We start from the raw sequence: 23,940 nt of genomic DNA, 5'->3' as shown, positions 1-23,940 counted from the left end.
CAAAATAACAATAATCCAAGCTGTCGAAACGAGAGAGAGAGCAAGCGTAGTACAGGGAAGAATGCAACCCTATTCTGGGGAAAGGACTCGCGCAAATAAAAAGTTCACGGTCCTGGGACCTTAAAATCATGTGACTACCACCATCCAATAGGAAACCATATGGCCTCATAAAGTTCTACAGCAGTAGTAAATTTTCATAAACAACAGCAGATTTATAGTCGCGCTCTGGGGTAGCAGGAGAAGCAAGGGCGGGAAAGCAAAGATCTTTGCAAGGCGCCATTTTACATTCGATGTATTTATAATGAAACAGTGTACTCATATGTGTACCTTTTGACCTTTGTACTCATATAGGTCTAAGCACGTTTTTATCACTATACACATATAGGACTATGCACCTTGTAATCAAACAATGTACTTATATAGGTTTACGCACCTTGTGACCAGTGTACCCATAAGTGAATGCACCTTATAATCAGTGCACAAATAAAAGTCTAAGCACTTTTTAATCAATGTACTCATATAGGTCTATGCACCTTGTAGTCAGTGTACATATACATGTCTATGCACTCTTTATACTCATGTGCATATTTTAATCTTTGTATTCATATAGGTCGATGCCTTTTAATCAAATTATACAAAAAATCCTGTTTTTTATAGGCCCCTGAATCACGAATGTGTGAAGTACTTCAGAGTGAATGTGCCAGATTGTTTGCTAAACCCATGGTCTATTTTTAGAATACTATACATTCCAAACCAAACTAAAATTTGAAAATGTGTGTACTAAAATAAACTGTATATTGGCTCTTAGTGTGTGTGCATTCATTTTGGGTAGACAGGATCAAGCAGTAGGCTACTGTTTTAGGTAGGCTTCTTAAATTAGTGCTAAGTCTTAAAGAAAGACAGCACAAAAATGATCTCCCACGGACTTCCACAGGACATACACAAAATGATCACAAAATGTTTTTCAAATGCACCACATAATGTTGCAACATCATATTCAGCGACAGCTGGTATATTACACTGTTATGTTGAGACCTGATTAAGAGCATAACATTTATAAGGATATAAGCATCATATAAGTAGATGTCACTGCCCTCTGCCCTCAATTATGGGGATAGCAATACACTTGCATGCTTAATTTCTTTCGACTGCTAACTTACAGAGACCCATCACTGGTGACCTGCAGAGACGAATTACTACTGAACTACAGAAATGCATCACTCCACTCAAAGTTCTGGATTTTGCAGTTTTATGGTTATGCCACGTAAGTCTAGAGACCCAGCATTTGACAAAATCACCCTACAGCCATGTTTAAACTGCTGTGAATATTGAATAAAAAATGTTTTTCAGGTTTAAACCTGGAGTTTTTCTTCAATAATGCTGGCGTTAACTAAAGTGCACAGATATAAAAAAGCCTTGCGCCTTTTTGCTTCTATTTTTTGCAGGCTGTTATAGCAGTGGTTGGCTCTGTAGATCTAGTTCTTATTTTATAGCAGCACTTGGATCTGTGGCTCTGTGGTCCTATAGTCCTTATCCTATAGTGGTGGTTACCTGTAGGTGTAGGGTTAGTGGACAGTAAAAACTGATATCTCATTGGATACATATGATGAACTGTAGTGTGGGCACAATGTGTTGATGTTAGTTAGGTGTCTAATAATTAGGATTTGTGTTTTTTAAACTTCAATTGATGTCTCACTGATTACTGAGCATGTTGCTGTGGTCTGGAAGATCACCTAGTCAAACAAGTGCATTTCTTCCTTAGAAATATTTATCCTTTAATTAGGAAAGATTACTGTATAAAAAGGAAGAAAGAATACTAAATTAGCCTTCATGTTGGCAAACCAAAGAGAGTATCAAGTGAAGTTATAATGCAACTACTGACCTAGCAAATAATAAAGTTAACAGGCTGCCCGAAGTGGTGCATCGCGGTGGCGACTCACACTCACCAGCTCCGCACACATGGACACCAGTATCTTCAATACGAACAAAACTAGATTCTGACCTGACGCTCTTTTCCAGTTTTCCATTTTGGGGCCGTTGGTAGGGGATATTGTTTCATGTTTTTCGATTAAGTTGTAAATGTATTCGCGTCTTAGTCAAAACTCTGTCCTTTTAATAAAATTCCCCTGAATCGTGATTAGCAATTATGAGCAAATTTACGAATCATTTACTGTGCTTGGTGTGCACCGTCCTTTTGCTTGTGGCTAGGTATGAGAACTACGCATTACTGCAAAAAAAGCAAAACAAAAAAACAAAAACAAAAACAAAAAAACAACCATGCGCAATACAGACGAATTTTCTTTCTTCCAATTGATTTGTTGACCAAGAATCCTTAATGTCGTTTTTACGAGGCAGAGAGATATATGATGCCATTACAGCTGGAGTTCAAGCCAGCCTTACAAGCAGGCGAAGAGCTTTTAAAATCACGTGGCCATACGATGTGCTTTGATCAGCCAATCAGACAATCCATGGTATTCAGTCGCAAAGATAGTCCCTGCAATTTCATTGCTGTGAAATTGTAGTCACACTGTAACTTAAACTGCGTGCTCAGTGCATTACTTTGTTCAGTGTGAACATTAATAACAAGAGCTTAAAAGCGATTCTTACGGATAATAGTTTACTTTACGGTCTACATTGGTTCGGCAATTAAGGCTCTGGGATGATTTCGACAAGTGATAAATTACGTTATGAACAAAAAGAACAAAACCTATTTATTAACAGATGTGTTTCTATATACATTGCAACAACTGAATTACAAAATTCAATTGAACAAACAAAAAAGGCGTTACGAATTGTTACAAAGGCACTAAAATTTATTTTTCTTAAGTGCGCCAATATGATTCTTTGGAATTAGTTCAACAACGTTAGTATTTAGTTAACTTCACTGTTATATATATATATATATATATATATATATATATATATATATATATATATATATATATATATATATATATATATATATATATATATATATATATATATATATATATATATATATATATATATATATATATATATATATATATATATATATATATATTATATATATTTATATTTATATTTATATTTATGGGGTCACCGTGACCCTCATGTTGCTACAGCGTACGGTCCGTCTAAAGCTGCATAATATTGTTATTTCTCATTTTTTGCTGTTAGCCTAAAGCATTGCATATGTACATGTTCAGAAATAAAACAATTGACATTTTTGTTCATGATATGTTTATGGTCAAAAACACAAACAATCAAATCATTTTAGGGATAATGGTACATTGCATATTCGGCTTTTAGGAAATAGAAATTTAACTCTTCAAGTTTATAGACACTATTATAAATACTATTACTTAGTATTGTTTATAAGTCAAATCAAGAAAGAAATACCTATTTTATTACATATTTTATGTTATGGGAAACCCCAGAACATTTGAGGAAATAAAGGAATGCAACTTCACTTTCACAGGCATCTGGTTTAAATGCGTGGATCGGCTCGGGAAAGGCAACTTTGAGGCCACATTTAAAGGAGCCATGCAATAACAATCAACATTATACAATGCTTTACACAGGACTATCGAACAACTCAATATCTAAAGCCCCAAGGTATTTACCTATACACCTTACAGTAAGACATTCAACGATAGTTTAAATTGCATATGTTTTAGAATATATATTTAAGTTATATTTTACTTCTGTCTAAAGTACAAATACTGAGCATGACTATAAATAATGAAGATATAAAACGGAAAATAAGATGTTTTACTATTATTAGTTATTAATCATGAACCTGCCGTTTACCAACTAAATCAAATATATTTTCCACGAGCTTTCTGAGTCACACTGTAGTCCCTTAGACCAGTCCGCCAGAAGAAGAATGTAAATATACCTAAAAACGGTAAAAAGATGTAGGGATTAGCAAAATCGCTACATTATATATCCTTATTATTAGAGTGACCATTTGAGTCCGTTGTGCATAACAGAGGCTAAAGTGAAATGAACGAATAAAAATTCAAAATAAGAGTTCATTAAAAAAGAGAAATTTCATTATATAAACATTTTCTTCTAAATTATTATTTGAAATCATACTGCGTCCTTTGTATGTGCTTTACATATGGTTTCATAAAATGTTGTTATGTATGGCCTCACATATGTCATAAAATATAACACTGCACTGAAAGGGTCCGGTGTAGCCGTGCGCAAGCATTGATTTTGGTAGAACGTTGCTGACATCCTGTGGTCAGATGTTGTAAATGTTTTAAACGAAAGGCGTGTTGAATCGGCCTTCATACGTCCGCTTGGACTGAGGTAGATATTTTGTTGGACGGATGTTATGCGTCATTATTTCTTATAGCCTGCAAATCATCAAACAATAAATAAACAACAGTAATAACCGTAACAATAAACATATAACCCCGTGCCCTCCTTATCGCCATGAAGGTCCACGACACAAAAGGTGTTTGAGAAAGCTGCGGGTCTGGCTCCAGCCAGAGGCACCAATAAAACTAGATTATTTCCGCTGCGCTTTACGTGCATGCAGCGAATTCTATTGGAAAGCAGAAGAGGGGAGAGAGAGAAAGCGCCAGTCAAAATGGGTGCACAGCTTCAGAAAACGGCCTAATTGTGTCTGGACGGCCATAAAAACATTAACCGGGGAATGCCTGAGCGTTGCAAGGCCTTAATGGCTGCGTCTCGTGGAGAGGCCTTTGAAGTCGTCGTCCATCTGCGGGTTATGTTCGTCACAACGCTTCATGTCCAGTCTGGTATATGTTTTACACTGGAGTAATGTGTTAGAGCTATACTGTACTGCTTATGCTACATTCATTGATTGGCGGCGTACTTAATGGAAGACTAGAGAGCTTGTCGCCATTTGGCACGAAGCTGCCTCTAGGAACTATAGTCCTGTTTGCCGACGTCACGCATTGTGTTAAAACAGCATTCGGATGAATTTATGGCGCAATATTCCCTGATTTCAGCTTCTGGGTCTAATAACATCTCTCTTGTGTTCTCTTGCGTCGCAGGGCTTTGCACCCCATAAATGGTTATGGCGGTAAGTGTCTTTTATGGCAATATACAACTAGCAAACTCTTATAGCAGAAGCTGCACTGCAGGATGGGAGAGACAGCTTAGTCCGTGTCTCAACACACCCTAAAATGGCTTTGACTAGCCATAGTCAACAGAACTATGGATAGTCGAAGCCATTTAGGGTATGATGAGTCAAATATCTAAAAGCATAGCGTATGAGTATATATATTATAGAGAGACTAAGGGGGATTGTGGAGCTTCTAGAGTACTGCAAAAGGAAGAGGGCGCATTTAAAGAGGGTACAAGTCACGCATTTCTTTGCCACATTTGTGAAACCACTTTGCACTATTGAATAAGCACGTTGTAACACGGGAAATAAAGATAGAACATATACAGAAACAAGCAGGTTCCAGTTTAAGATCTGTGGAATTAATTTGAGACGACCTTGCTATTAGGTGATAATATAATAATAATAATAATAATAATAATAATAATAATAATAATAATAATAATAATAATAATAATAATAATAATGTCAAAATATTTTAGCGGGTGTTTAGAGATATATATCTTTATTATTCAATAAATAAAGTATAAATTACATTAGTGATATTTGAAGTAAACAAAAAAATCAGACCGGTCATGAGACCGTGAGGTATATTTATGTTGGCAACAGTGTATGTAATTTCTATTTTATTTTAGTTTTTTAAATTTTATGTTTAATTTTGCAATATTGAATTTTAATTTGTTCACCGACTCAGTGAAGAAAACGAAATCTTTTAAACCGGAGTTTAGATGCCATCACGAAAATAATATTTTCATTCTTTTCTATTTAAATGTAGGTAGGCAAGAAAGACTAGGTGGTATTAAAAGCCCAATTGCGTACGAACAAAAACAGGAAATATTTCTAGATTTCTTACGTCCCCTCCAGTGGGGATACATTAGCGAGATACGAGCCAGGTTTACAGTGGCCGTCTTGAAATGCATGGAAATGTAGTAATAGACAAAAACATAAGCAAAATATTTTCACAACTATGCTCTAAATGCATATTAATATACTAAGATACAATCGAAAGGGAATTAATACATAAATGGAATCTATATCTATTAGTTAAACAAAAAATAAAGGGCTTTGTGGAGTCCATAAATCAGTCCGCGTTCCCTTTCCGTACAAATAAACTGGATTGGTGCAACATTCGGTAAGGTAGAAATCACGTAATTCACACGGGTAATCCAGTATGCAGAAGAACTGGATCCTAGCATGCTTTAAGACAAAAAATGTTCATGAAATGATCGACACAAGACCTATTGTAAGAATGCCCCTTTTGTTCAGGACTGCTTTGCCAGCGTGTCCTAGAACAAGTTCTTTCTGTCATGCCTCTTTCGTTCCGTCTTTGTTCAGTTTTTTCATCTTCATCCTGCGGTTTTGGAACCAGATTTTGACCTGTCTCTCGGTGAGATTGAGGAGACGGGCGACCTCGTACCTGCGGTCGCGTGTGAGGTAAGTGTTAAACAGAAACTCTTTCTCCAGCTCGAGGATCTGGTGCTTAGTATACGGGCAGCGTTTTTTGCGCGTAGAGCTCGCGTGAAGCCAGTTGGATACGGGATTGTCTGAAGAAAGGTAGAGAGAGCAAGGAGAAGAGGGGAGTTCGAAATTATGAACCAATACCGACCCGACTGAGACTTAAATCCAAATCAGCACACATCCAAATTTAGCAACACCCAAACTGAAATGCATCACGATATTTAAGTTATTACCACGTTTTTCAGAGGTTACAGCATGAAAACTCCAGTAAACCTAGTCAATAATACGATGATTCCACGAAGCTTATGACATGCATGTTCCAAGGCAACCCAGCCAACTCTGACATGCATCTTCCACAAAGTGAAATTCATTTCTGCACGGATTGCAATCTAAAACCAATTGACTCGCGTATATATGCCGGTAACCGCTTACTCTTACTTGGATCAATGCCCGGATTCTCTTGGCTGTCGTGTCCCGCATCTCCATTCCGGCCGGACAGCGAATCCGTGTCCGTGGTACGCACCCCGTTTGGGAAATCTTCGTGCAGTAGAATAGCGTGGGAGCTCGATCGTGTACTGCTACTGTTCGTTCCAGTCACATCGGGTTTGGCGTAGTAGTTGGAATGGATAGTCGGTAGTTCGTTTAGACGGAGAGGTCCGCAACCAGATTCCAACAGCCACGACTGTGCGAAGTCTCCCGCCAATGGGGGCTGGGGTTGTGCATGTGAGTGATACACAGATGAAACCTCGCTGGCCACGGGTGTCGGTATGTGGCCCCAGTTCGTGCTGCCAAACACTGGCTGTTTTGACAGGAATATGGAAGGTCCGAGCTCGTTGCACTCGGTAGGCAGAGCTGACTGCCGCGCGTGCAGAAGAAGTCCTGGGGCGGATGGGACATGGGATTCCTCGCTCTCCGGGAGAATCAGTGAGTTTACGTAGTATCCTGTCACAGCTCCGGATGTCGACATGGTGGGGGCAAACGCAAAATCATATACAAAAGTAAAACACCAAACAAACATACACCAACACACTCGCAAAATAATAAACTCTGTGAATCAAAAGGCAGCTTCGCCCTCGCAAAGCCCAGTCGGTTAATAACTTGAAAGACAGGCTGCCATTCGATTGGGTGACGTGTGCACGTGACCATAGGGACAGAACAATAAAGGATAAATCAATCGCCCTTGCTGTAAAAAAAAAAAAAAAGAAAAAGTTCATTTTGCTTAACATTATGAGATCTAGAACAATATCCGTCTAATGAAAAATAGAAAAATACCAAGTAAATGTTATAAAGTGCCGATGCCTATAGGAATACTAAAGGCATACTCGCATGCCATGTAAATGGGATTGATTTCAGAATTCTCCTGTTTGTAAATATGTTTCAAAACATTCCAAAGAAGCTGGGGATAATAGAACATTTTAAGCGCAAACTCCAAAAACCTAATAAGAAACGTAAACGAAACAAAAACAATATCAAGTACTGCTATTTCATCAAATATCAAAAATGAATATGTTAAAGAAAAAATAAAGATATATTATGCATTATCTTGATAAACAGTCCAAAATTTACGACCAATATTCTTTACATCAAAGATTGTATTTTTATGTATTTATTGTATCTTTATGTATTCTTTACATTGTAATAATAGAGCATAATTTGTAATTGTTCTGTCACCGGCCTTGTCATTGCATTGAAAGAAAGAAAGAAAGAAAGAAAGAAAGAAAGAAAGAAAGAAAGAAAGAAAGAAAGAAAGAAAGAAAGAAAGAAAGAAAGAAAGAAAGAAAGAAAATAAGTACACGAACAAACAAATTAACAAAACTTATGCCACTTTCACTTTTAAGCGAACATCCAGTTCGTTTTAATATTAAAGTTAATGCAGAAAACCGCTGCACTTTAGTCTAAAACAAAGCAGAACCACGATAGCTTGCTTCAAGATGTTTCTGTTAAGTGCAATAACCGTATTAAAATACATTTTCATTTACTAGCAATTTACTGGATTTAATATATCTTACCTCATGTTTATGTAATTTGTATAATTAACTGGAAGAAAAACAAACAGAAAACAACCGCCAGACAGTACGCAGTGTGCAAATGTTTGTTTTCTCTTTAGGTGTCTAATAGACTACCTCAACCATAAGACACCATATAATCAATAAATTATTACCATTCATAAACAATATTTTGTGGACCAATTGGACCAAATAAATAAATAAAACATGAAATACACTTAAAAGACGAAATAATTAGCTTTATGGTCGACGTTATTAAGCTACTGCATTTATATGACCCACTTCTTAGACCTAGGCAAGAACAACAACCACAACAACAACAACAATAATAAAGAGGGGTCGAAATGTTACATATGTCTTTGCCTTATGATATTTGGAAGGATAATAAAGAACAATATTTAGAAAACAGAAATGAGAAGACTTGAACAAAACTTATTCTTAAATAATTTCCTCTAAACAGCAGCATCACCACCACCATAACTACTACTTCTACTACTACTAGTAATAATAATAATAGTAATTAATGTTAAAATATCGTCGTACTGATAATTGTCTAAAACAGAACAGCAGCTCAACTAAACAGAGTAAAATAAATTATTTCTGTTAATAATGAATCCACCCAAGAATATAGCTGTGCCATTATAACTGAAGGACATAAATTTAGGCTACTACTACTAATATTACTGCTATAAAACAGCTTAAATGCATTTTGGTTCTTCGCGTATATAATGATATTATATTATCGATGTGGTGTAATGAATAAAGAATAACATTTTCAAATATATCTTATAAACCAAACTTTCAGGCAGGCTGCTCTAAAAGCTTGTCCTTTAGTCTTTTCGGTTTGAGTTCTATTTAAACAACAACAACAACAACAACAACAACGGCATTTTCACTAAAACGGGTACTAATCTTATAAAGTAGAATCACTAGAGACCAGACAGGCTAATCCTGGCGAAGAGCGACTTTTTACAGCAGGAAAGAAAAAAGGACGGAAACAGTATGGCACTTCGGGGCCGTAAACGGCTGAGGGGTGTTTGTTAACACGGCCGAGTTTTACCGCAGGCACTATTCATGTCTTTTAGACCCAAGATAAGATCCCGTTGAACGTGCTGAATGCCATCATAAAGCCCCTGCAACCTTTTGTGTCCAGCCGCGGTGTATAGGGCACAACAGAAGCACCCTCGAGCTTACTGGTGCTTTACTGAGGTCGCTGGTCCCCAGGAGACGTCCATCCCTCCCCTAGACTTCAATGTGGTGGACGTAACCGAGGCCTTGTCTGATTCCGTCATCAACTATCAGTTTCAAATAAATCCCGAAGATTTCATCTCTGCCTCTGTACCACATATCATTACAAAAATAATTAGGCGGTGCAAACATACATATTGAGATGTACTTTGTACAAAAAAGTACTACCTATTAAAAAAGATGACAAAATTACAGTTCTTGTTCTTGTGGACGGAAAATGTAGCGTGAAAGCACGGCTGGCCTCTCCTTCATTATTTTCACAAAAATGCCATGGAAAGTGATCAAATAAAATATAGATGAATTTAACTGTGGCAATAAAGACAGTTTCGTGTTGCTGAGGTAGAAATGCAATCCCAACAACATGAAACTACCTAAACCACTCGACAGTCTAATCTCCGGATAAGAATGGCAGCCAGTAAAAACAACCAGGACTCAAAACGGTAAATAAGTAGAATTCAGGTTCTAATTTAGTCTATTATGTATCGTATCCAGTACTCTGAAGAAGGCCGATCATTGCTGCAAGTTGAACTCTACAGTGTCAAGACAACAATATGCAACATTAAAATAGGTAACCTAAGATATCGTCTCACCTGTGTACTCCAGCGCAGATTTAAATCCTACAATTCGAAGGTACAGATCCTGCAGCCGAGAATAGCCTAATATTTGTAGTGCTAAACCAAGATCCGTCTCTCCCAGACTGTGTTTTAGAACTGCACGGAAGGTAGACTCACAGCAAAGTGACGAGCCTTACACAGTAGAGCGCTATAAAACGTCACAAAAGCGGACTAAACTGGCTATACTATACTAGCTCATGACACGCCGCCACCTGAACGTTTCTAAGCGATTTTCAAAGAACTACGCCAGCAACACTCATGATCTAAAACACCACAGAAAGAGGAAAAATACGATAAATAGATATAAATCCAGATTAGAGGGTTAAAATACTCCAAGCCACAACGCCCCCAAATCAAATTATACCAGCGCATGCATAAAAAGCGTTTGCGTTATGCCATCTAAATTAACGTGTTTTCATTTTTAGACATTTCTAAATAGGTTGATCATTTATGCTACTGTACAATAAAACAGAAATGAATTAAGACAGTTTATGAATGTGCATATAATAATTTATTCAGTGGGAAATACACAAACATTTGGGCGAAATAAGTAAGTTACACAGAAAACTAATCGGAACAATGACTAGGCTACATCAATATAGCATCTACTAAACATACATTAATACACGCGCACACACACAAACACGCACACACACGCACACACACGTGCACTCGCACACACACACGCACACACACACACACACACACACACACACACACATTCTCATACCTTCTTACTTTCTTTCACTCCCTCACAAACACACGCGCGCTTGAATGCACTCAGAGTAGTGTCACTTGCATATGGAGAAGTCATGCATAAAACAAAACTAATCGACATCACATTTAGAGACAACGAAACCGCCATGTTTTCGAGTATCCCTCTCAAGTGAAGAATGCGCTGGCATTTTATCAACAAAACAAGCCGCATATTCAGGTTTGAAACGCTAATAAATTAGCCTTGAGAAATATTCACTATGAGTTGAAAAGTCTACCCTCATACAGAATTCAAAGCAACGTGACTAACCGCAACATTCATGTCGTCATTAGCTTACACGGAAAATACCGACTCGATGCATGTCTATAAAGAGCGTGAATATGAATATAAATAGCGTTTTTTAATAATATAAGGGCGCAACATTCGTTTTAAAATTCGTGTCAAGAGGAAAACCCACAACAGTGTGACAGTTCACGGATTCGATTCTCGCGGCTCATTTTCTTCAGTTTCATGCGCCGATTCTGGAACCATATTTTGACTTGCCTGTCGGTCAGGTGTACGCTCCGGCTGATCTCTAGGCGACGCTCGCGAGTCAAGTACATATTGAAAAGGAATTCCTTCTCGAGCTCCAGGGTTTGGTGCTTCGTATAGGGGCAGCGTTTCTTCCGGTCGCTCTTCGCCGTTAGCCAGTTAGAATCATTCTCTGTTTTAGAGTTTCCTGCAAGAACAAGGACAGAGACAGATACACGAGTTATTCATGCAGGACTCGCATGATTCTCTACAGACCCTGAGTGGTTATGTGTAAGTGCGTGCGTGTGTGTGTGTGTGTGTGTATCCTGTGCTCAGTTTTGTACTAGCAAGATAGAGTCACTGTAAAATTAAACAAAAATATATGATTAATTCGGACTGCTTCTGACTTTAAGTACTTGACATTTTGAACGTGGAAGAGAAGAGAAAAATAACTTACACATGTACTTGATAGCGTACAAATTTGTCTGTCTACCTTCCAGACTCTTTTTTTTTTAAATCTAGTTTTGCTGCATTAGACTTATGTTAACATTATTATACGATCGTTATCTTGTTTTCATTTTACAAAGCACCGAATGGATATTTGATGGCCGTATTATGAAAATTAAATGGTGAAATTAAATGTTTACTTACAACAAATTTTTATAATTGTTTAATTCAATTGACTACAGGTTAAGAACATTTAATTATTTATATATGCATAAAATGGAATAATGCATGCCACACTTGTTAAAGTCACCTATCAATACATACAAATTACAAATGGCTAGCGTTATGTTTCATTTTAAGCACAGGATGTGTTTACTGGGAATCTGCGAAACTCACCCTCACTACCTTTCTCTTTACACTGTTTCGAGTTTTCTGGCGGCTTGGGAGGTGACGTTCCTTTGTTGGTGGACTCCGGCATCCACACCTTGGCTCCGTGAGCGGGAGGCGCGTGCGCCTGGCTTCTGTTCCTTACGGACGCCACATTGTCTCCGTGTATTTGTTCCGTTGACTGCTTTAAGCTTGGCAGTGGGAAATCAAATCGAAAAGTGCCTATGGTCGTCACTGGAGTTTGATGACGCGTGTAGCCCTGCATACCGTGTCGATAAATCTTTGCAAGACCATGCATCTCAGAGAGCCGGAAGTAGCCTGGAAAAGGAACCGATCTACAGTAATTAAAAATAACTATACTGGATCCTGAAGCAAACTGTGAATTAGGGAAATCCTTCTTGCAAGAGACTGGTTCTCCAAGCCCGTTTTGTGTCTCGGGGAGAAAACACGCTCTCTTCTGTTTGCTGTTCGCTGGAGAAATACAAGAAGGCAAGACATCTTCCTCATGTCTGGCGAATGATAGCAGACGACCTCGACGTATTCATCCACATGACCTAAATCGTCATGGGGAACTTTGCGCGCGACCTGTGTCTTCGCCACTGGCTTCTATGTAATTAGTGAAATAAAGATATAACACCGTTTGGTAATTCCTAAGACTCAAGGCTGGGTGGCCGAACGTCGCTACTCCCGTGCCTATAGTGGGACAGCACTTTTGTTGGGTTCAGTCCGCGCGATGTTTAGATGTTCATGACTTTTGAAGCTATTAGTGCACACCATTACCGGGCTGTGGTTTAGTGGAAATAGAAGTCATTTCTGCTTGTCATTTCCACAGCCCAATATGCTGCAGTTGACGAGTTCTCCCGAATTGTGTGTACTTCTATACTAGTGCAAGTCCACAAACAGAGAGGGACACGCCCACATCAGAACAACGTAATCCGTAAGATCGAAAACAAGCCTGGGCAGGAGTAGATGACACATCGTTTGTTTTGTTTGTATTTTTCTCTTTCTTTCTTTTCATTCTTTCTGTGTTTCATACTTTCTTTTACACTCACAACCACACACACACAACCAGAAACACACCTACACCCACGACCACACCCACTCACTCACCCAATCACACACACGCGCGCGTGACTTCAGCATGCCCGCAGATAATGCAAAATGGAAATACCTTCACATATAGAAACAAATATGACCTTTGAAATATGAAATCTAACCTACATTTTGAGTTATTTTTCAAACACGCTTAACCATAACAAAATCTTAGCCTATAATTAAAATAAATTGAATTCAAATGACTACTTATATGTAGGCCCAATAAAGTGTAAACAGCACCATATAAATTTTTCTACATTGTTATGTGTTATTCAAGTCAAGATGATAGCCAAAATGTGAATGATTTGTGCACTGCGTTTATTTTATAGGACACCTGCGGAATGTAGTATATTAATTTTTTTTTTATTGTGTTCAACATTATAATATAGTTTAATTAATGCAGCCAAGCCTCCATTCTGTAATAATATTCATGTATGTTTTTATGTGAGTGCGCTATGTATAGTAGCTTGCAGCAAAGCTGCAGAATAGGCTTTTTCTTGGTATGAAGCATATGTTGTGGATAATAGGCCTAGCGTGTATTAGAAGGCCTAGAACACCTTCATCTTTATAACAGGATCAAATAAAAACTATTTTAACATCAGGACAGGGTTTACGCACAACGAAAAAACAACAATAAAAAATAATAAAATATAACGTGAAGCAGGTTTCCGTGAGCAATAGGAAAAAGCGCGTCGAACATATGTAATTTTCTCATTTACCCTCAATAATCTCACAATTCTTTAAGTTCTTTAATTTTTCTTTGACTATTTCAGTTCCAATAAGAACATGAACTCACGTCTTCATCTCATTTAATGTTCCCTGTAAGCGGAAATCGTGAACAATAATCTAACATTTTATTTCGAAGAGAGGAAGCATTTATTTTTCACTAGAGACAAAGGTTCCACGTGAATGGTAACAGGACCCTTCTTGCCCTTCTCTCCCCTCGCGCGCTTTAATGTTGTCATTGAATCTCTCTTGCGGAAAGACCTGATCGTGTTACACAATTGCAAATCTATATTTCAAAGTACATCACTGATGTTAAGAAAGAGAGAGGGAGAAAAAATGAACCCTGGAGACATTCCAGACACTGCTAGCCAAAACAGTGTCCGAACAAGGATTAAAAGACCTATAGTCGTGACTGCTAAAGTCGCAGTGAATTCGCGTAGCCATAATTTACGTTCTGCTTCATTATTGATCATTTTAAAAATTAATTTCATATATGTGGTGGAAAAGACCTAGCTTGCTGAATCCTTAATAGATTTTCACATTGGTGAAGCTAAATCGTAACTCATTCACTGTGAAACATCTGATTAAAATGGTAAAAGAGAGATTTTAATGGGCTCCATATCTCTACACACTTATATTGAATTTAATAAAAACAGTAGAAGATTTATGTGTGCTATTGGGACAGAAAGTTAATTGCATGAAACATTTCAAACATGAATGTCGAAACACCTGTAATATATTAGATAGTGTTTACACTTAGAGCCTTACGTTCCTCACAACGCTTTGCAAGAATATTCTACCTGTCTGCCTGTATACTAAGTAAGTATGCCTATATTACCTGAGTGTGTCTATACTTCCCACGCCTGCCTAAATTCAAGCTTACTATCTGGTCCACCATACTGAATCGGTGAATAGTAAATTTTATATAACCTGAGTCGGAGCCTCAGATTACCAACACCTTAACCGATTCCACAATAGCTATTGTACACTGAGCTAAATAAAATCTTCATCATAAGCCTTCATTTTGTTTGTGATCATCTGTGCAAAAAGGTTGTGAAAGTCTCGAGTCTTTGAGTTTCTGTGCGACCAGACATTATCCTATACGGTCATGACATTGATCTCAAGAGCGCCTTTTGTGGAATTGTGGATTTGTGGAATCCTCATTTATTTGAGAAACGGGTACTAAATAAAGGGAGGTGGTTGAACCCGTTTTGATAAATTAATTAGAACTAGACGCAAGGAACATGAACACTGAGAGCAGTGGTCTTTCTTGCCTTTTCGTCTCGAGCCACCTTGGAAAAGCAGCTTATAACCTTGGTTCTGAGACGGTTTATGGCACCACACTGCAATCGTCCATATGCTCTAGACGCAGACAGCTTTTACGACCGCGTTGCTGCGGCAACAGAGAGGATGTCAAAGTAATTACGCAGAGATTCCTCAGCGCCTCAAAGGATGCGCCGGCCATTCTCAAGGCTTCAACACAGGTGAAAAATCGTCATTGATATATGTACATCATATATTCTTATATATAACGTATAAATGCTACAGCTGAGATCATACATACAAATAAAAACAGCAAATATGAAATGACTAATAAAACTCTAGTGAAAACAACTTTAAAATCACCTTTCCTGGTGAACAAAAAAACTATTTAGATGATTTTATGCGGGAAAATCTTTAAGGTTAAGGTAGGCTCGCGACTACATCTCAAATTGTGAAAAGAAAAAAGAAATTCGAAGTCAGTAGAATGAAAAAAATAGATACATATATACAGCTGGAAATCGTGCAACACAAAGAGAGAAAGAACGAAAGAACGAAAGAACCAGGTTTTAGGTTTTTTTTAACCTAATCTAGATGGGAAACAATGTACCACTAAACTATAGGACAAATAATGTAATGCGACGGATTCCTTTATCAAGTCGCAGTATAACATAGCGTATAAGCAACTTCACAACTTCCGCTATGATTTGTTTTTCACGCAAGCAAATTGGGAAAAGGCCTATATCTATAGTTTTGGAGCACGCGATGGGCAACACATACACCCTTCATATTTGTCTGAATAGTTTAATTGTTGTTTTGGAAATATATAATACATAGCATTATAAGCAATGACGTTCATTTGCGTGTATAAAAATTAAATGTTCATCACGTTCTTACACAGAAAACGTGGATATGTAATCCTAAAAATAATCCTTCGTTTTTTGGTGAAAAGATAATTTCATGGAGCAGAGGAAATATCTTGAAGAGTACCACCTTCTCCAAATCGAGTTGAAAAAATCACACGAGGAGTTCACAATAGGAGTTTCTTTACAGCCCATGAGGCTTTGGTGAGAGTAGTCATCTCTCGTCTTCAGTTCTGCATCTTTGTCTTTAGCTGATCTCATAAGAAATTTTAAATATCTCACAACAAGAATATTTCAGAGTCCATCATAATATTAACAGTTCAAGTGCAACTGTGAGCGCCGTTTTACTGGTAGAAAATGTTATTGCTTCAATAATCCTGTCAGACGGTTTTCTTCAGTTAATGTGAAAAATAAAATAAAACGCCACTACAGATGTGGAGCAATAAATAAACATTTTGTTTAATATTTGGTCACACCAAAGTCTTTAGCATTAAAGACCAAAATGTAATTCCACGTTAACGTTACTAGTGCCTAGATATGCCTCTGAAAATATTTCAAAAGCACATTTTTCATCAGAAAATAAATTCAGATCGCAAACTCTGTATTAGATTTCAAGCAAAAATATTCGATACGGTTGAGTGACTTGGGCTTTCAAAACAAAACATCTCTGCTGACCATTAAAACCGTACGAGCAACATGCACACAATTACCCGCAGTAAAACGTCCATAGGTTCGTGTTCACTGTCACTGCATCAATCCAAAGGCCTCCGTCTTCGAATTTGAAATTACCCTCTGAGCACCATTATCGCCTCGCGGTTAATGCTGTTGTTATTACAGCAGGAGTTGTGAGTTATGCCGGTGTCCTATAGCAGAGGGTTCGTGGTGTAGTAGTGTAAACGGTCCCGATTTAGTTTTTTTTCTTTCATGCGTCTGTTCTGAAACCAGATTTTGACTTGGCGGTCGGTGAGGTTGAGCATTCGGGAGAGCTGAAGACGTTTCTCTTTGTTGATGTACACGCTGAAGAAGAACTCCCTCTCGAGCTCACGGATTTGGTATTTAGTGTACGGACACCTTTTCTTCCGTGCTCTCGGCACATCTGGAAGGCACACAGAAATTCACGATGACATTGTATTTTGTTTTCGTTGCGAGGTCCCAACCAAACTGAACTGAACATTAATAAACAATACTCATGAATAAGAAATACAATGACAGAAGCGCTGGTATTTATCTTCAGTAATGTGGGAAAGCCAATAGCACACCGTCGCTAATGAACGGATATAATCTATTATATAAACGGATATAAAGCTCTTTCTCCTTGGACGTCGGAAGAACATGTAAGCACAAAACGTCTTTTTTTCATTTTCTTTTTGTTGATAATCCTCTATTTTTCGTGATTTTTAGATTCTAGCATTTACACAATAGTTATTACTACTACTAATACTACTACTACTACTACTACTTTTGCTACCGCTGTTGCTGCTGCTACTACTACTATTATTATTAATCTGGCTTTAACTTTATATTAAACAGGCCCATGCAAAGCATACAAAATCTAATCATCTTTACGCAGATATGTAGTTAGAACATCGTTTTTAATCTAAATCTATGTATCTTAATATACGGGACACAAACTGGCTTTTATCTTTAGCAGAAGCGACGTGTTGGTTACCTTAGTGCACTCAACACAGCGTCCAGGCGTGCACATTCCTCAAACACTCATACATGTATGAGGGCCTTTTAACGCTACTAACCCGTGAAAGTAGTATTTATAATTTTACAGTCATTAGAAGTTGGTTACTATGGTTACTAGGCTCAGGGTTCGATGACTATTACTATGACTTCTTCTAAACCACTGCGCAGAGAAACTAGATTTTAAAGTTCAAGTCAAAAAAGTTCTGGCCTGGAGTATTTCATGGCCAATTTCAATTCCAAGCACGTGATTCTCACGGTTTATAAGTTAGCTTTTGTCGGGGAAATCTCAAGCCCTCAATAAACCTTATACGCGTATAAAACAGCATATAAAATTTTAACAGCAGTGCGTAAGATTGAAACTTTCTGTCATGACAGGGTCGCTGCAATCAAACATACTGTTCACACGGATCCTCTTTTCTTCGTTGTTGCCGGAAGAGAACTCGGGACTACTGGGCTCGCCTAGCTCCTTTCCCTCTGTCTCATGCTCCGGGGCGGGTATTGGCGTCTCGTAATTGCTAGAGTGCTGTTTGTCCTCACCCATGTATTCCTTGTTGTGCGCGTTTTCTATATTTCCATATGCGGTATCGAAAAAGTGATCGAAGGCGTGTGGAAGCACTCCGTTCCTCCCTGTGCTCCCGTAGAAGTTCGACGATGTGCCCGAGCTTGCCGTGGACTGATGGTACACGGCGGAACTATTCTTCGCGAACATTTCTCCGAGGTTGGTAGTGGAGGTTGGCAAACAATCCCGGTGCAACACGTCCTCTCCTGTGTAACACTGAGCCAGCGAACCCCGGTGAGGCCACTTTCCGGACCCTTCAAAAGCATATTCCCTAAATGTAAACTCTCTAACAGGCTGAACCTGCGGCAAATTTGTCGAGTAGGAGTAAGAAACGTGACGAGAACTCGGGTTTTGAGATAGGAAAGAGGGCAGCGCGGTGAAGTCAGCACCCGGGACATAGTACGTACAACTGGGTAGATACATATTAGAACCGACGGGAACTCTCTCATCAAAATCCATCATTAGCGGTACCGTTTCTAGCTAGGGCTAGCGAGACCCGAACACAGCGCCCTTAACATGGCTTACAAGCGCGCGTGCCTCTTGCCCTCCTTTGAAGCCGTATCCCCGAGCCAGAAATTTTGAGACGTACACTGACGTGGAAATTCATCTCCATCCATTCCAAAGGAGGCCACGGTCACGTGTTCCACATCAGATATTGACAGATCTCTCTCTCTCTCTCTCGCTCTCTCTCTCTCTCGCTTTCTCTCTCTCTCGCTCTCTCTCTCTCTCTCTCTCTCTCTCTCTCTCTCTCTCTCTCTCTCTCTCTCTCTCTCGCTCTGTGTGTGTGTGTGTGTGTGTGTGCCTGCACGCGCGCGCGTCTATTCAAAGTAAGTGAGACCTTCAGGATATAGGGTTGTATGCTGAAGGCGCTGCTGCTTAATCGCTCCACTCTAGGTGAGACACTGACACGACTTCTGAACATTCTAGCTTTTGTTTGTTTAAGCAAACGCACAAATCAAACATTCTGAACTTATTAGGCAATTCTGAACATTTATGAGGGTTCACAATCAATGCCAATGTCATGGCAACTTGTTTTAAAAAGAACACTGCTACAACAAAATCAAGAGGCAACAGGCAAAAACTGTACCCGTAACAGTGCGTCGTCGCTGAATTAAAATCTTCCTATTCTAAGGGTGTACCTTTCCGTACATTTTTTAGTTTTTTTTGTGTGTGTGTTTCGGTTGAATCCAGAACGTTAAAACCATTTACTTATATGATTGTCACATATAGCTATTAGTATAGCTGCTTCGTGAGCTTGTTTGTTGCTTTATATACCAAGACACTTCTTGTTAATGTTAAAATAATAAGCGATCAGAGTCATTTTCACTTATCCCTGCAGTACAACGCGTGACTGCAGACAAAACAACGGAATCAATTATATTTAGCCTATTTGGCGTTCACAGTGTATGCGAGTAGTGTATTAAAACATGACAAAATAATTTTTGAAATGTCACAGCTGTGGCTGAATATTACAAGCGTTTTGCGATTCCTGGCACTGTGCATGATCACTGCTTTTTATTATTATAAACTGTCTGTGCGGATGTGGCAGATATTAAGATAGCATGGTGCATACATGGTATTATTTGCAACTTACTTTGCCAAAACTTAAACAAAATAGATAGACAATCTCCACATTATTTTTCCAGTTTGGTTAATTACGTTATTCCTTACAACAGTGCAGATAAGACCTTACAATATAGATTCTATAAATTCTAAATAAGTCTCACTGGTTAAAGGTAAACCTACTACTGCTTTTAACTACATATTTAGTTTGTCAAGAAATATGTTGAAGCAGGATATTTATATCCACATAGCAAAAACGCCATGTTCCAAGAAGGCTATGTGAATCATTTTACACGCATGAAATATGGTAAGCTGTAAAACGAGGGAAAAATGAAAACGGTTGGCTCCTTTAGGACTACAGTAATAAAATCATCTCATAAAATATTGTTCGGCAATTCCGTCACTGAAACGTCACAAATAAAAACTGTACGTTGTTCTGAAAATCTTACTGAAAAGAATCTTCAGTATGGAAGTTCAAAAAGATATTCAGGGCTATTGCAATGGAAAGAACAGTCGCTATCGCAAGGAACTTATCACACCCAGGCCTTAGAAGAAAACATAAAGATACGTTTATTTAACATAAATGTAATTTTTTTTTGTTTCTTAGTCTATTGTTCTTATTGAGGTATGAGGTGGGATATAGTCTCGGAAATGACTGGCAAAGATAATTTGGTGTGACCATGAGTGTTAAACCCGATGAGGCTCTCGAGCGCCGCACATACCCAGACACACTGTCTTAATTCCCGTGGATGAAGCATGTTTCACCAGAACGCACATAATGACCGCGTAACTCGAGCTTCAGAAAGCGCAACCCCCCAGTCTCGCATAGCCTTTCAAATATTGCGATTGTAAGAGTCACAGTAATGTCACTGTAATCCGGATTCAGTGTTGTCCCAGTGATGGAGTGTACTTTGCCAGCAAAAACCGACACAACACTAAACGGTGGCCTCTAAACCACACGCTCCGCCTTTTCGTCAACTCTTGACAAATTCCACTCCATGTGTTGGAAAGCATTCAGCAGTAATTGGGCCCCAAGTACAGAGACAGAACTTTTACAGTGCCGTTTTAACAGAGCTTTTTGGTTCTATATGGTTGGTCGTTTTCCCATTTTACAGGTATGACGGCGTAACAGGGAGGTTACACTCAGATAAACACACACTTCAATAGGCAATGAGTAACAGCTCAAAACCACAGAAGCTCTGCTACATAAGCAAGGCAAGAATATATGCAGTCACATAATTAGAAATACAGGAACATTTCGGCCTCTGAAACGTTGTAAACGTTATTCAGTTAATTGTGTGGCATTTTATAACTTGACTGTGGATGTTAATTCATTAAGACTAAATGGACGAAAATGGACTATCAGTAAGTTACGCTTTTATTCCTCTGTGGGGAGAGATGTGTAGTGCAACAACCAAACGCCCTTGTGCAGCGGTCGACTTCAAGTTCGTGGGAAGGAGAGGTCATCACCAGCGTGGAGAGTAGAGACGAGACGACAGACGCCATGCAAATCTATGGTCTGGACCAGGTGGAGTTCCAGCGATGACTCACTCACTCCCTCCCTTCAGTGGACATGTATATGACCTACCTCAGAAAAACACACAGCATATCACGAAAGGCTCGAGAAAGATAGTGAGCAGCGAGCAAAGGAACTACCACACAATTTAGTAATCTTAGCACAATATGAAAACCTGGGGTGGTGAATAGAGATGAATTTGCACTGAATAATATAATGGTGATAATGTGTCTACACAAGTTTGAACTGTAAAGAGTAAAACACACAAAAGACACCGCGCACTGTGAGTTGCAATTTGTTAAAGCGCCTTTAGTACTGTTAAGACAGCGATGACTCCGTCAGGAGACTGCACGTGTCATATTGTAATTGGTCTCAGTGGGTTTTATTATGATTCCTCACAGTGTGTCAAGTAACATACTGATTTTGATCTGAGTGTACATCAGGAATAGGCATTCAGAATATTCCCGTGGCGTTTTTATTCATGAAGCTCCACTCTGTAGTTTATTTCATTTTATTTCTGTTGCATTTAACCTCGAGACGTCCGTTATTATTGAGTTCGATTAATTTAGAATATGTTTAATTAAAAATATGTTTTCTATGAGCGGCTTCACAGTACAATAATGAGAACACGCCGTTTTAAGAAATTGTCTTTATTAGATTTTGTCAAAAAGCAAAGGAAGATATACACTAATTCTGTGGATTAAATGTATCCTTTAAAATTCTAATAGCAAATTCTTCAAATGTGCTTATGTATGGACGATTAAATAAATAGTGTGTATATATATATATATATATATATATATATATATATATATATATATATATATATATATATATATATATATATATATATATATATATATATATATATATATACTATATTCACATGTAGACCTATTTCTGACAACTATACACACACACACACACACACACACATATATATATATATATATATATATATATATATATATATATATATATGTGTGTGTGTGTGTGTGTGTGTGTGTGTGTGTGTGTGTGTGTGTGTGTGTGTGTGTGTGTGTGTATATATATATATATATATATAGTTGTCAAAAATAGGTCTTCATGTGGATTATCTAAAAATTAATTCATTGTTTAATTCGATTAATTCTATTTCTCGTCAACGTTATAGTTTTGAACTTGAATGAGGCAATTGTTAGTAACCTTAGCTAATGAGTTACTGGTTACAACTAAATGGGAAACTCAGCATTCTTATGAAGAGAAACCTTCTTCTGGAGTGAAATTTGAGGAAAACCTTTTCTCCGAGAAATGAGCCAAAGCGTCGAACTCGGTTGGAAACAAAAGGACTAAGGAAATCGCGGGTTACAATGACCAAAAACATTTCAATAACCACGTGATTGCAGTCATGGAAAAAAGTCTTATCACTGCATAATAATAATAGACAAGTTTAAAAATATTTTAGTTGAAGTTGTAAAGTTTTACATATATGTTCATCAAAAATATAGGCTAATGTATATGTAAAACATATTCAGTGAACATTTTGTTTAATCTAAGTATTCTTTTTTGTCTAGAATAATTGGGGGTTATATTCCACGGGCATAAAGTAGACTGGATTTAATTGTAATAACGAACAATAGCTCGCTTATTTAGTTATTGCACATATTATTTGCATTTGTATTTTATTTCTGTTGCTACTTTACTCTGGTTTTCCGGATATGAAATCTTTGCTGATCAATCAATTTTGTAGAAACTGTATGTGTTGAAAGATAAATTATTACTAAACTGTTATCAAACTATTTCTAAACTGTAACTAAACTTTGACTGATATTCTAGGGAATGGTTTGTATAGGAAATCATTTAGGTACAATAGTTTTCAGCAAAAAACTGTTTATTTTCACAGCAAATGTAGTTTATTTAATCAGATAACACGTTCATGTCTAATGAACGTCCAAGCTCTCTGTACTCTAGAGTATAGAGAACCTCATCTAATGTGTACTTTTATTGGACGCACTTGTCTATTGCGTACATGTATTTGAACTCGTGACTACAGGCTTGGATAAAATAAAGTGTGAGGATGGGGTCAAAAGCGGAAGGCAGGCCATAAATGCATGACGTGTCTACGTTAACATGACTCCGCTGCTGACTTTGTTGTGTCTCTAGTAAGATAGCGAATTTACCGATTTTAGCCTTAAAGCCTAATATGTAGAGTGCTGGCC

General features: G+C 37.9%; 3 protein-coding genes across 4 annotated transcripts; all 3 read right to left on the bottom strand.

Annotated features, from left to right (window-relative positions):
* Positions 1-3,094: 3,094 nt before the first annotated feature.
* Positions 3,095-12,766, bottom strand: LOC113580421 (homeobox protein Hox-A10-like). Its single transcript, XM_027014961.3, has 3 exons — positions 12,478-12,766; positions 11,668-11,842; positions 3,095-3,880 (listed from the first exon to the last, which is right to left on the bottom strand). The coding sequence occupies exons 1-3, from the start codon at positions 12,764-12,766 to the stop codon at positions 3,796-3,798; spliced, it is 549 nt and encodes a 182-aa protein (XP_026870762.3). The 3' UTR covers positions 3,095-3,795.
* On the bottom strand, positions 5,156-10,101 carry hoxa9a (homeobox A9a). The gene is made up of 2 exons (XM_027014912.3): positions 6,980-10,101; positions 5,156-6,627 (listed from the first exon to the last, which is right to left on the bottom strand). Exons 1-2 carry the CDS (start codon positions 7,557-7,559, stop codon positions 6,389-6,391), a joined length of 819 nt encoding a protein of 272 aa, XP_026870713.2. The 5' UTR covers positions 7,560-10,101; the 3' UTR covers positions 5,156-6,388.
* Positions 12,767-16,339: 3,573 nt separating the features above from the next.
* Positions 16,340-19,346, bottom strand: hoxa11a (homeobox A11a). 2 transcript variants are annotated; one of them, XM_027014955.3, is made up of 2 exons: positions 18,642-19,346; positions 16,340-17,508 (listed from the first exon to the last, which is right to left on the bottom strand). In XM_027014955.3, the coding sequence occupies exons 1-2, from the start codon at positions 19,123-19,125 to the stop codon at positions 17,276-17,278; spliced, it is 717 nt and encodes a 238-aa protein (XP_026870756.2). In that variant the 5' UTR covers positions 19,126-19,346; the 3' UTR covers positions 16,340-17,275. The 2 variants fall into 2 exon arrangements, with proteins under 2 accessions (XP_026870756.2, XP_026870755.2); XM_027014954.3 differs by having other exon boundaries at positions 18,501-19,336.
* Positions 19,347-23,940: the final 4,594 nt, after the last annotated feature.

The sequence above is a fragment of the Electrophorus electricus genome, chromosome 2 (genome assembly GCF_041902795.1).
Source record: "Electrophorus electricus isolate QZ-2024a chromosome 2, ASM4190279v1, whole genome shotgun sequence".
NCBI classification, from domain to species: Eukaryota; Metazoa; Chordata; class Actinopteri; order Gymnotiformes; family Gymnotidae; genus Electrophorus; species Electrophorus electricus.
Note: the sequence above shows the minus strand (reverse complement) of the source record. Positions and strands in the feature narration are given on the sequence as shown.

Coding starts and splice junctions, on each gene's coding strand:
- hoxa9a (XM_027014912.3), bottom strand. CDS start 7,559: ATGTTTGTTTGGTGTTTTACTTTTGTATATGATTTTGCGTTTGCCCCC. Junction 6,628..6,979: donor GAATCCGGGCATTGATCCAA/GTAAGAGTAAGC, acceptor ACCTTTCTTCAG/ACAATCCCGTATCCAACTGG.
- LOC113580421 (XM_027014961.3), bottom strand. CDS start 12,766: ATGCATGGTCTTGCAAAGATTTATCGACACGGTATGCAGGGCTACACG. Junction 11,843..12,477: donor TAAAGAGAAAGGTAGTGAGG/GTGAGTTTCGCA, acceptor TTGTTCTTGCAG/GAAACTCTAAAACAGAGAAT. Junction 3,881..11,667: donor AGCGTACACCTGACCGACAG/GCAAGTCAAAAT, acceptor TACCGTTTTTAG/GTATATTTACATTCTTCTTC.
- hoxa11a (XM_027014954.3), bottom strand. CDS start 19,125: ATGATGGATTTTGATGAGAGAGTTCCCGTCGGTTCTAATATGTATCTA. Junction 17,509..18,500: donor AAAGAGGATCCGTGTGAACA/GTATGTTTGATT, acceptor TGTGCCTTCCAG/ATGTGCCGAGAGCACGGAAG.